Raw genomic sequence first — 13,702 nt, 5'->3', positions numbered from 1 at the left:
TTTGTACCTCTGTTACAGCACTGAGTTCTTTACTTATGAAGTTTTAATTCATTGTTTATGTACCTATCTTATCCATTAGATTGTTAGCTCCCTGGGGGCAAGCATCTTTTCTGTGTCACAGAGCACAGCAGCTTATACACACCAGATACAAAATAAATATTAGGTTGCCTTTTGTACTCTAGATTTGTAGCCTTTGAAAGCCAGACCTAAGCATAAGCTTTGGGTTTGTTGCTCTGTATTTTTATTTTTTATTTATTTTATTTTTTTTGCTCTGTATTTTTAAATAAGATTTATAATTAAACTCCAGCAAAATGCATATGATATAAACAAATAAGGTATCATAGAGTCTGTGCCAGAGGGACAGACGGGAGGAGGGTATGCTTTGCTTGTGTTGGTTGTGTTTCTGATGCTCTGCTTAAGAAATGCACAGACCAATGCCGTGAATCAATAAATAATTCAGGTAAAGGAACCTTGCCAAAATTGACATTTGCTTTAGGCATGACCAGATTACTCATTTTATTGACACAGTCCTGTCAAGAATTTATTACTTATTTATGAATGTCAAAATCCATGGTAGCAGAGGAGGCAGTAGATGAACAAATCTGTAGAAGCAGGGCTCAGAATACAAATTCATTTTCTTCTTCATAGAACATGCTTCTTAACTAGTTCCTTATTATTCTTCTTCATAGAACATGCTTCTTTGTTTAGTTCCTTATTATTTTGCATGAAAGATCATGCTTTCACACAATAAGACTCTGGAGTCTTGAACAGCTTTAGAACAGATAACAGATGAATTGTAAATTAAAGAAGGAATTAGCCTGAAAAGGGGTATAGCAAAATGCACATAAACTGAGCATTTTCTTAAAGTTTTTCACTTAAGAAATATTTAAATAAATATCTATTAATCATCCATCAATCCATCGATCCAGCTACCCAGCTTTATTCCTAAATAATGACCTCATCACCAATAGAATTCATTTAATTATTTTCGATAAAAAGAACCAGAAGGAGCACTTTGATAATTAATTCTTATATTTTCCCTCTCTCTTTGGCATCATCTCTCCCTACAGAATTCTTTAATAATAAATTGTTGTTAGATGCAAGAGTTTAAACTATAACACCTAAAGGAAAATAGCTTTTATCGCTTTGCTTTAAGTTTACAGAGGAAACATAAAGTAAATTTGAAAATTCTTCAATGACCACAGAAGATTAAGTAAATGCTTTGCTGTTTTCCAAATGTGCAATAGTAGGCCTGCCTTTTAAATTATTCTTCAACATGACTACACTGAAAAGATTTTATGTGGCTTTCAGAATTTAAATCGGTGTCACCTTTGATTTTCAAGGCTTTCGTTTTTGTAGCCATAGCCTATGTTCTGTGGTAGAGGGTCCCAGGAATTTCCACTAGGGTGTAATCTTAGACTCATTATTTAAACTCAGGGACTCTCACTTTAAAATGTTAAAAACAATCTACCTCCCACAGACATACCATGCGGCTAAGTGCCTCAGTAAAGGTTAACTATTATAATTGTGAGCCCCAAACTAAGCACTTTTGGGAGTCTTTGTCTAGTACACCGTGAGTAGAAAGAACACAATTCATTCACTGAGAATCATCAAGTTGAGTTAGAGAGGTTTCTAAAGCGAATGTTGTAGGATTGGTCACTAAATCAACTCATTTACATATAACACCAGCTATACCCTCTTTATCCATTGAGCAACTCATCTCAGTTCTTAACAGGCTTGTATTGTCCTGTATTGACTAGCATCTCTTTAAGAATCCTACTAAAACCCAATTACATGAAATTAATTTTATGAACATGGAACATCTGTTGCATTTAAACACTGAAAATGCCCACTCATATCGGCAAATCCAAACTTTTACTAAAAGACATAAAATACAGATAAGAATTTTTATTTTCTTGTTCAAAATCTCTCCTTATTATGCACTGATAGCTCCTTTTCATTTTGCTATTGAAAATACATATATATTTTCAGTTTAACAGCAGTGAGTTTCTATTTTAGCTGAAATATGCATCTATTAATGTCTGGTATGGGATTTCATAGTGGCTCAAATAATTAATGGGAACAAAAGGAAGTTTTACAAGGGAAGATGTAAATAAAAATGGGTGTTTTTTTGGGGGCGGAGGAGTGGAGCAGAGAGAGAGAAACACTTCAGCTTGATAATTTCCTACCATCTTTATCTCTTTCATCATGTGCTTATTTGCCAAGTTGTCCTTAATTTCATTTACGCAGTCATCTAAGGGTAAGCAAAGACTAACTCCCACCTTCTCCTGCCCACTTAAGGACTCCAGAAATTCTCCCCTTTTCCTCCTGCATCACCAAATTTTTTTCTTGACTCCACTTCCCTCTCTTGAGCCCACCTCCCTTTCTAGGTGTTTCCATTCATCTATTTGTTCCTTTTTACTGTGAAACTGTGAGAGTCTTCTACCCTACACTGTCTTCAATTCCACTTTTCCCTTTATCCTTTGCATCCCCTCCAGTGAGGCTCTCCTTTTTACCATTGCCTAGAACTGCTCATCTGGAGTCACTCAGATCCAATGGTGATTTCTCATGGCTTCATCTTCTTGACTTGTTAGCATTATTTGATAAGTTAATCATGTTCAGTCATCTTTGAAAAACTCGTTTCTTTTGGATTCCAGAGCCATACAGTTGACCCTTGAACAACACAGGTTTGAACTACATGAGTTCACTTATGTACGGACTTTTTTTTTTTTGATAAATACAGAACAGTACTATAAATATGTTTCCTCTTCCTTATGGCTTTAATAACATTTTCTTTTCTGTAGCATGCTTTCTTATAAGAATTCAGTAAATAATACATATAGCATACAAAATACATGTTTATCAACTGTTTCTGTTATTGGCAAGGCTTCCAGTCAATAGCAAGCTGTTGGGTGTTAAGTGTTTGGGGAGTCAAAAGTTCTACTTGGATTTTCAACTATGTAGGGGTTGGTACACCAAACCTGTATTGTTTGATGTTCAGTTGTATGCTTCCTGGTTTTCCTCTTATCTCATTGGCCATGACTTTCCAGTCTCTTGCTGGGTTTTACTGTCCCCCAGACTTTTAATGTTGGAGTGCCCAATGGCTCAGACACCTTTGACATCTTTTCCAATTAACCTCTCTCTTTGGTGAGCTCATCTAGCCATGGCCTTGATACCATCCATATGCTAATAACGCTCAAATTCATATTTCTATTTCAAACTTCTTCCCTGAATTCTACCTGACTGTCAAATAGGCATTTAAAACTTAATGACTGAACCAAAAAATTCCTGATCTCCCACTCAAAACCTATTTTTTCCCTTGGTCTTGTCCATCTTGGTTCCTGACAACTCCATTTTTAAAAAATATCTTGTAGTCAGTCCTTCCTACCTCCTCTCTTTCTCTCAGGTGCCAGACTCAATATTAGCAAATCTTGTTGGCTCAATCTTCAGAATCTACCCACAAGTGAACCGGTTCTCATCACCTCCACTGCTCTGAACCTGGTCTAAGCCAATGTCATCTCTAGCCTGGATTATTCCAATAGCTTCCTAGTTTCCTTACCTCCACCCTTGTCCCTTTGGAGTCATTATTGGTGCAGCAGTCAGATGGATCCTATTAAAACTTAAGTCAACTAACATCACTCCTCCGATAACCCTCTGCTGGCTTTCTATTCTACTTAGAATAAAAATCAAAGTCCTTTCGGTAGCTTACCGGGCCCTTCCTTCTGTCACCGCTCTGACCTTTTCTTCTATGACCTTTCCCTTATTCTCTCCTGTTCCTGTACTGGCCACTTTGATGTTTCTTTAAAAGGAATCTGGGTGGGGTGGGGGGAAGGGACCCACAGCTTGCTTTCACTTCATGACCTTTGTACTTGCTGTTTTCTCTGCTTGGAAAGCTCTTCCCCCAGAGAGCCCTATGGCTGCTGCCTTACTCTTCATGTCTCTGCTTAAGTGTCACCTTCTCAGAGAGTCTTTCCCTGAACACCTGATTCCAAATGTCACTCACGTTACTCTTCCCCTCAACACCTCTACAGTGGTCCCCTTCTCTGCTTTATTTTTTCACCCCAGCACTTCCTGACTTCTAACAGAATAATGTATATACAACATATAATTTACTTCTTTATTTTCTTGATTGTTTACCTCTCATCAGTAGAATGCAAGTTCCATGACAGCAGAAAGTTTGTCTGTTTCAGTCATTGATGTGTCCCTGGAGCCCAAGAGCATTTGGCACCTACTAGGTACTCAATAAATATCTGTGGAGTGAAAAAGTCTCTTTAACCTCTCTGCTTTTCTCACTAGAATATAAGTTCTTGGAGCTGGGATCATGTCATATTCATCATTCTGTCTTGCAAGTTTAATATAGCATCTGGCAAAGAGTAGGTGGTCATTAATATTTGTTGAGGTGAGCTGCTGAAGAAAAACACTCTACAATTGTTTGAGTATGCATTCCAAGATGGATAGAAGGATGGCAGAGGACCACATAGATGATACAGAGGAGATACAGAGAAAGTCAGTTAACCAACACTTACATAAATGTTAAATTTTACATTATGTAAGAATGAACATAGTATTTGGGAAATAAGCTGAAGCTAGGGAGATTCTTGACTTCTACCATTAGGAGAGTAGGGGTAAGGACATTAATCATAATCACCTGGGAATATTGGAAGCATTCAACATTGCTCCCTCTTCAGGAGAGCCACTAACATTTGTGGAATATTTATTATGTGCCAGACTTTTTGATGCAATTTCCAGTGGCGGCTCACCAGTGTTTTCTTGGCCCTTCAACCCTCTAGCTCCAGCCTGAATAATTGCATTTCTCTCTGTGGTGGCACTTTCTTATATAAAAGCACAATCACATAAGTTAATATTTTTTATTCTTGCCCTCCTTCCCTCCACCTCTTTCTCCTTAATGGAAAAATATTTGTAAAAATAGAACAGTTGCTTTGGGAGTTTACGTTGCTATATAAAATCCAGGATAAGTATTTTCAGCAGGCCCATACCACAGAGGCAGTTTTAAATGGCTAAACCAGCTTTTTAAACAGCTCCTTTGGTAGTAAAATTCCTACTAAAAGGAAAATAATGATAAGCATAAAATTTTGACCAGCGGTTACTCTGGGAAATGGGAGGGACTTCCTAAAGTATTGGAGACACTTAATTTCTTAAGTTGGGCGGTGAGTAAGGGTGTTCATTTTGTTACTTTTTATAGATTTTTATGAAATGTATATTTTTTGAAATATTAAAAAAGGAACTGCTCCCTTGGACAAGACTCTTCTCAAATTATTTAAAGATCTTTAATGTGCATTAGACTTCAACTCACCAAAGTCACTTCTACAGCATAAAATTTTTCCATGATAAAATAATTGTAAGCATTTTGGCTCTCTGTGAATGACTCTTATGTAAGAGCTATTCAACAATAGAGGTTAAAATAGTTTCTTCCTGTGAGGTTATATACAGATACACTTGTTTATTAGTCATTTGTTTCAAATTCAAAATACTCTTCTATTAGCACCAACATCATTGGAATTCCAGCCAAGACAGAAAAAGTCTATTTGACACAAGGATTTCTAGCGATGATACTCAGGCCCTCATCACTAAATGCAATGATAATTAGGTAAAAATACAGCCAGATCCAAATTAAGAAGGCAATTAGCATAAAGGCAAAAGAAGATAGGATTACTGGTGAGCACAAAGGTATAAACTTGTGGAATCACTATGTGGTACACCTGAAACTATTGTAACACTGTGTGTTGACTATACTTTCATTAAGGAAAAATAGAAGAAGAAGAAGAAGGTAGGGCTCTTGGTCTTTTCTTCCCTACAAGCTCTAGGCTTCAGCAAGGGATCAGAGAAGCATCTGGCTCGGAACAGGTGTGTTATGAGACAGCCATGGCTGCCCAATAAAAATATGACATAGTCACTTTTTTATTTTATTTTTATTTTTTATTTTCATTATTTTTTAAAGGGACAGAAGTTTATTGAGTAAAGACACAGAGAAAGCTCTTAGAAGTGAGAGGGGTCCTGACAGGGTTGCCCGCCACTTCTTTATTTTAAATTTCCTAGTAGCCACTTTAAAAAAGAAACAGGTGAAATTCATTTTAATAATGTAGCTTATTTAACCCAGCATATCCAAAAATATCATCATCTCAATAGGTAATCAATATAAAGATCAATAATGAGAGATTTTACATTGTTTATCTCATAATGAGTTTCTGAAATCTGGTGTGTATTTTATACCCAAAGACTGGACTCAGGTTCTGCGAAACCTAATGTTACACAATTTTGGGTGATGCCCCCTTTAAGCACCAGCAACTAATATACAAAGTTATGTGTGAAAATGAATATCAATTCATTCATGAGAGAGGATATGAAAAGGAATTACTGGAGATTTGACGATTCAGGTTTTTCTCTTTTGATATCTCTTGGCAATTTACCGGACACAGTAACATAGAAGTGATTCCAATGTAGCTTCTCCTACCTGCTTTGAACAACACAACTCCTGACACAAAGGCCCATCTAAGTTAGGGTCTCTGAAATGTGAGTTTCATTAGTGTTCAGGGTTAATTGTGTCTCCCCAAATTCATATGTTGAAGTCCTATCCCCTCCTACCTCAGAATGGTATCATATTTGGAGAGGAGGTCTTTAAAGAGGTGAGTTAAAATTAAGTTATTAGCGTTGGTCCTAATTCATTTGATTGGTGTCCTTGTGCAAAGAGAAGGAGATTCCAAGGGCACAAGTAGATGGAGGTAAGACCACATGAGGACAAAGCAGTAAGAAGGAGGCTGCAGCCAAGGAGAGAGACCCTGGGAGAAGCAACACTGCTGACACCTTGATCTTGGATTTCTAGCCTCCAGAACAATGAGAAAATAAACTTCTGTTGTTCAAGCCACCTAGCCTTTGTTAGGACAGCCAGAGCAACAAATACAATTAGCCTCTTGATAAAACTTTTGTCGAGAGACTGTCTCATCCCCTGCTCAATAGCACCCTCTTGCTCTCTGGCTGTTTCAATCCAACCCAATCCAGCCTTTCCTCCTTCTTGAGATCTTCCTTGTGGAGAAACCTCTGGGGCTCAAGGCACACGAACTCTCACTGACTCACATTCATCTGGCAAGTGAATATGAGTCTCTGTATGACGGCTCTTATATTATTACCATGTAGTATTACTTGTGCTCTTCTACGGATAATATCTTTTTGCCCTCACTAAGTGAATCCTTTGAAGATTATCAGGGACAGTATCTTTTATCAAACTTGAACACCAAACTTAACATTTCTTGAGTAATCTTTTTGGAATTAGGAGAGGGGAGTTCCCATTCAGGGCTGTAGGATGGTATATAAAAAAAAAAAGGCTTAAAAAACCCCCACAATATTTTCAAAGTTAAAAGCTGACCTGCCTACTGCACTAACCAGACAGAAACAGCATCACAGTGGTGATGGCTGGAGTCCCTGGCTCCCTCTGGCCAGTGGGTCAGAGGTACTGATCACTGTTTCTGCTGTAGCCACCCATTCCTGGTTGTTGCCTTCTGTTTTTCTACTGCTTACTTTACACCAGCAACGGAAGTTCACCGGAGTATCTTCCAAAAAGCTTTGGCCAGAACCAAAGGAAGTGAGTACATTCAAGGGATGAAAGGATGATTCAACCTCTTGCATGCTCAATTCTTGGTATCCCTTCTGAAATTGCTGAAAAGAATGCCAACAAGTTGTAATTACTATGGTGCACCCTGGGAGGTGGAAATCTGCCAGCACGCACTGGATTTCAACCAACAATCCATTTTAAGTAAGACGCTGAAGGAAATGAACATCTATTTTGGTCATCTGTAGAGAATATCTGTGGCCCCTAAAAAGTCCACAAACATGCTTGATACACAGCTTCAGAAAACCATGCTTCTTGCTGGTATTTTTTGTGCCAGCTTAAATGTGCACTAAATATACTATAGCAATTCATTGGAGAGTGGGTGACAGAGAGTGGCTGACACTTGGTATCAGAATATGAGTAAACTTTTGAAAAGAGCTTCCCACAGGGAAATGCACAATTACTTTTTCAGTAAGAAAACATATCTGGGTTCAAAATATTTATCAAATGCCATATTTTTCCAGGGAACCCAGGTCCCTGGAGTGGGGGCGGGGGGACATCCATCACCATTCTCAGGAAAGTGAGAGTGCTGCTTTTGCCATTAGAATAGCTTCCAAGGCCCTCGTGCCAATTGCGTGCGGAATGATTCATCAGCCTCAGAAACTTCCTTGGGAGCTGAGTGGGCAGTCATGAATCATCTCTCGCCCTTTGCACATATCATTACTGATCTCCTTGGAATATTATACGAAAATAATACCTTACATTTTTGTGAAGAATGCTTTTCCTGATGGCATCAGACATCAGGACTGGAGTAAAAGCAGGCCCTGGTGAGCTGTGTATGCTGCGACTGGATATGTTCCAAAAACGTTTGCAAATGCTGTTTTGAGTCTGAATCAACACACCTGATCTGGAAGGCTGTCACAGGCAGAGGCTGGTCAGTGCTGGCAAAAGCACAAGGACTCTGTTTTGGGGATTAAAAAGAAACGATGAATTTTATCCCCTTCATGGTCAACTTGAAGGGGCATTGTACAGTTGAATTATCCTGTTTTGTTATGGGTAAGAAAGTAAACCGAGGGAAATCAACCTTTCCTTAAAAAAACCTGGTGCACACACACTGAGAAAAGCACCGAGTGTGGTTTTCCCCTTTGGTACAGCAATTTCTCATTCGTTTGGCCAGAGCTGATATCATAATATTTTAACATGGGGGTAGAAATAGCTAGAACCTCAAAGTCTTTGGGTTCTAATCCCAAACTTATCACCAATTTGCAGAGTAGTTTTGGAGTTACCTGGATACCTTGGGCTACCCGTTGAAGTCGACTAACGAATTTTGTCAGCAACTTGGGATGGCAGTCATTGTGTTTCAAGATCAAAAGCAGATGAGTTGCCTCGTCAAACATGTTTGTACAAGTAGCAACAGCTGCAATGGCAGTTTTGAGCCTTTATATATAAATAAACAGCTCCTGTCAATGGTGAACAACCCAGCTGAAGTGACTATGAATGCAGCTTGTTATTACTGGAATCATGTTCTATGAAGAATAGTTGATGGAAATAAGGATACTCAACTTTGTAGGAAAGAAGATTCAGAGAAAATCTAATGATTTCTCTCTCTAGTGGTAGGACATTTGTGAAGAAGGAGAATTAAACTTGTTTTTTCTTGTGTGACTTCAAAGTATACGATGCAAAGCATAGAATAGAAGACACATGGAGACAGATTTCAGACCCACTCAGGGGATTATTTTCTAACAGTTCCTTAGATATGACACCACGTTACCAAGTGACGTGCCCTTCCCTAGAGATGTCCAAGTGGATGCTTGAGGGCCATGTGGCAGGTATACTGTGATTTCATTCCCATTCTTCTAGGTTTCAGAGATAATAAAATAAACAAACAAACAAATAAATAAATAAAAGCAAAGGATCATTGTAGAAACACAGGCTATAGCTTTTCAAGTTTGCCAGTTATATTAATTGGCACCATTTAATGAAATAAAAAAATGTTTTAAGCTAAGAAGAATGGGGGCACCTGGGTGGCTCAGTGCTGGAGTGTAGTCTACCTGTGACTCAGGTCATGATCCCGGGATTCTGGGATCGAGTCCCGCATTGGGCTCCCCGCAGGGAGACTGCTTCTCCCTCTGCCTGTGTCTCTGCCTCTCTCATGATGTCTCTCTTGAATGAATGAATACATAAATAAATATCTTTTTAAAAAAGCTAAGAATAGAAAATACTGTAAGAACAGATAGTTCTTGAATAGTAAATAAATTCAGTTCTATGAAAGAGATATCATTTGTGTAATTTAAAACATGCAATAGATACATCCATGCACATACACTGATGGAAGAAGAAATATCAACTCATGAGCATGGTTGCCTCTGGATGCAGAGAGGTGAAAGGGACTGGAGTGGTGTTGAGAAGGACAACTTTGTCCTCAATATTTTATTTCTTTATGTAATAAAACAATAGCACAAATAAAATAAAATGTCTGTATTTGTCAATTCTGGATGCAGGATGCAAGGATGTTTGTTATATTATTCTTTTATATTTTTCTGTATTAAAATAATTGCTCTCTCCTCTCAAACAAAATACCAAGCTTTACTCTATTGCCCTGGTTTTTCTCATTTCAACAGCCACCACTGTAAGCTGTGTTGTCCATTAGAGCTGATTCACAGGCCATTATTTAGGGGATAGATTACTATTCATTTATTGACTGTATCCTACAGGCTTACAATGGGCTGCATCCTACAGGCTTACCATGTTTATGCTTCCTCCCATCCTGTGATTCTGTGGTTCTATGATTCTTAATTTTCAGCAGATACCACTCTTACAGTTTCTTTCAGCTTTTATATTTTCTCTGAAAACAGAAAGAAACTATTCTTCAGCAATCCTGTGATAATTTGTGCTGATTATGTGAGGCTAAGAGAACTTCTTCCTATTTCACAGTCACAGTATACTATGTTGTATACCTAATATCAAAATATCCTTAAGTACTTCTTATTTTTTTAAGATTTTATTTATTCATGCGAGACACACAGAGAGAGGCAGAGACATGGGCAGAGGGAGAAGCAGGCTCCCTGCAGGGAGCCCAATGGAGGACTTGATTCCAGGACCCCAGTATCATGACCTGAGCCCAAGGCAGACGCTCAACCACTGAGCCACCCAGGTGTCCCTCTGTAAGTACTTCTTTAGGTGAAGTCACCTATAATCATGGCTTGAAATGAGCTGGGAATATTTCTAGCGGTGGGGATGTTTGGGAGAGGGGGCACAGGTGGGACTTTAATTTGATTTCACTACTTCAGAGAACTTAAAAACCAGTCCAGAATATCCTCCAATTTATTTTTTTCTCTAATTGATCTTTCTTTACATCTCCTTGCAAACTACCTGGTCTATGATATATACTCAGTAGTTTCTTTTTTTTTTTTTTGAATAATGAGTACCCATGAAATATTTCAGTTCCTGTTCTTACTTATTTCAGACGTTTTTATCTAATTCTGGGAATAGTTTCTAACCTAGGGTCTAGGTGGAATCTCTCTTTTTTTTTTAAAGATTTATTTATTTATTTATTTATGATAGACATAGAGAGAGAGAGAGAGGCAGAGACACAGGAGGAGGGAGAAGCAGGCTCCATGCTGGGAGCCCGACGTGGGACTCGATCCCGGGACTCCAGGATGGCGCCCTGGGCCAAAGGCAGGCGCTAAACCCCTGAGCCACCCAGGGATCCCCATGGAATCTCTAGTGGAGTAAAGAGAGTGATGTGTCATTAAGCCATTTTCAACATTTCAGAAAGCTTCAAGAAATCTAACTAAAAGTGTCCAACTTACTTGCTTTTGGATGTAATTATATCAACACAGTTTGCTAATAGTAGCTATCATAAGTGGATCAGAGTCCCTAATTAGTAGGTATTTAAGTCATTGATTTATGTTTTTAAAAAAGGAGGTGAGATTTAAGAAAAAAGATCTCAAAATAAAAGATCTTCTGGAAACTAATGTTAGTCCTAGAAGAGATTCAAAATCTGGAACATGGTCTGAGCTAATAAACAATTTTTAAAATAGTTTTGGCAAAGGGATAAAGCAAAAAAAAATCCCATTCACACTAAATTGACACCAGTAATTCTCACGTTCAATAGGTTGGCCGTTTGTTTTGAATTGCACCGTTTAGAAAGGCAAAGTGGAGTTGTTGCTTTGGTTCTAGAGGTTACCTCTCCCAATATATCAGGAACTCAGATAAAGCTGCAAATCCTTGGCCTGGTATTTAGAACATGAATTTCAAGCAGCATTTACCACTAATAGCGATTTGTAGCTTTGAATGGACTTTCACATATAAACTCATCCTAATCGCTGATTTCCAAACATGACTTTTTTTTTTAATGCCATTGAATACAGTGACCAGTACATTTCTGTTCATTCCTTAGAACCACCATTGAAATTTCACTTCTCTTAGGGATCATTTCTTCCTGCTCCACTAGTCCAGACTTTTTAGTGCCTTCTCTTTGTTCTCATTCAATTGTGTATATATTTTTATTAAATCATTCTTATATTAAAAAATTATTCTTATTTTACATTAAAATTATCTTTATATATGTCACAAGGCAGGGAAGGGAGGATGAGGATGTTAATTCTATGTATTTATGAACGATAACATAGAGGTCAGAGAAATGGGTAAAAAAGCAAACCATGGAGCTGATTGGTGTTAGAGGCTGAGCTTGAAGCTGAGTCTTCTGTCTCCAGCTCATGCTCTTTCTATTCTAAAGCACCACTCTTTGTAGTATGCTATGATGCTCAATTTTGTTAACTATAACAAGTATCACTATGTTTTTGTTTATTAAAACTGTGGCAATTAAATATAACATTTTAAGAAAAGTAACAATGGCCCTAACAGCCTGCATTTACTTAAGTGTTTACAACATGCCAGGCAATATTCTAAGAGATTCAGATGTATCAATTCATTTAGTTCCTGTAACAATCCTACAAGATTATTAATAATTGCAAATTACTCAATTTATAGATAAGGAAATGGAGGTGCTGAATTGTTATATAATTTGCTTGAAGTCACCCAGCTAAAGAGTGGCAGAGCTGTGATTCATACTGCGGTAGTCTGGCTTTAGAATCCATATTTGTAATGAAAGTAGACTGAAACATTGGTGTTTTTCTCCTCAGTGAAGCTTTGGACATGAACAGTGTCTACAAGATTGGTTTCCATTTTGACACCGTGCAGACCATGAGACCAAGGTTTGGCTGTGGTTCTCCATTTATAGTTTCAACTATAACCACAGAGCACAGAAGACAGATGGAGTTGATTCAGATGATTGAATACATTGGGTTTCATGTGGATAGTCATTATGAAACAAGTAGGGATTTTATTTTGAGTTTTGTTCCCCCCTACTCCCCTTCAAATAATAAAGTGAACTGACAATTGAAGGAAAAAAAGAAAAAAGAAAAAAATCCAAACAACCTGTTTCTGATTTATTTGGGACTTCATTCAAGGTTGTAGGAAGCATTCAGAATTATATTTCAGAATGTTCAAAAGCAGCCATTCTCTTTTAAAATAACTTGAAATGAAAAAAAAAATAAAATATGTAACGTCAAGCTATGTTAAGAAACTTCCACATGTAAAACAATAAAAATGAAACAAAAATATTCATTAGAGTTTACATTGTAAAGACCACCTCAATATAAAACCTGGATAAAAACAAAATAAAATCTTGACTAAAAACAAGTGCTTCATAAATACTTTATGCCTTGTGATAATAACCAATCAAGAACTTACTTCATTAAGAAAGTAAATTTAAGAAGATGATATAGAACAACGACAAGGACCCTAAGACAAGGACCTGAGAATGTGTCTAAGAAGAAAAATTTCTAATTCCTAACATATTAGGTTAAAATTCAGTCACCATTATAGTTATTTAAATACTATTGTAGTCCAGCAATTAAGAAGAAAAACAATTTATGCCACTGAGGTTTTCAGAGTCTCTAAAATCTCTAGAATATATTCTGAACATTCTTGTCTAACTTCTATACAACTAACCTACTTGTTTCTAATAGTTTCCCTAAAATACATCTTGAATGCTGTATATGAAGTATTCCTCAACACAGGCCAAATGACCTGTGTCTTTATTCTCCAGATCTTAAGTTACCTTCCTTCTTT

General features: G+C 37.5%; 1 protein-coding gene across 8 annotated transcripts in view; it reads right to left on the bottom strand.

The window, feature by feature from the left end:
- DLC1 (DLC1 Rho GTPase activating protein) overlaps window positions 1-13,702 on the bottom strand; it is a 409,505-nt gene that overhangs the window by 89,913 nt on the left and 305,890 nt on the right. Inside the window, exons 6-7 of one of the 8 annotated variants that reach the window (XM_055334970.1) lie at window positions 8,467-8,525; window positions 5,998-7,671 (exon numbers count right to left, since the gene is read on the bottom strand). The exons of 4 other annotated variants lie outside the window; for them this stretch is intronic. In XM_055334970.1, coding sequence (XP_055190945.1) covers window positions 8,500-8,525 — 26 coding nt within the window. In that variant the 3' untranslated portion in view covers window positions 5,998-7,671; window positions 8,467-8,499. Of the gene's footprint in view, window positions 1-5,997; window positions 7,672-8,466; window positions 8,526-9,030; window positions 9,421-9,875; window positions 10,410-13,702 lie in introns of those variants that run through there. 3 more of the 8 variants (XR_008665666.1, XR_008665667.1, XM_055334971.1) reach the window with 3 other exon arrangements.

Source organism: Nyctereutes procyonoides, unplaced genomic scaffold (assembly GCF_905146905.1).
Source record: "Nyctereutes procyonoides isolate TBG_1078 unplaced genomic scaffold, NYPRO_anot_genome, whole genome shotgun sequence".
Classification (NCBI taxonomy): Eukaryota; Metazoa; Chordata; class Mammalia; order Carnivora; family Canidae; genus Nyctereutes; species Nyctereutes procyonoides.
This window is presented reverse-complemented; position numbering and strand designations above follow the sequence as displayed.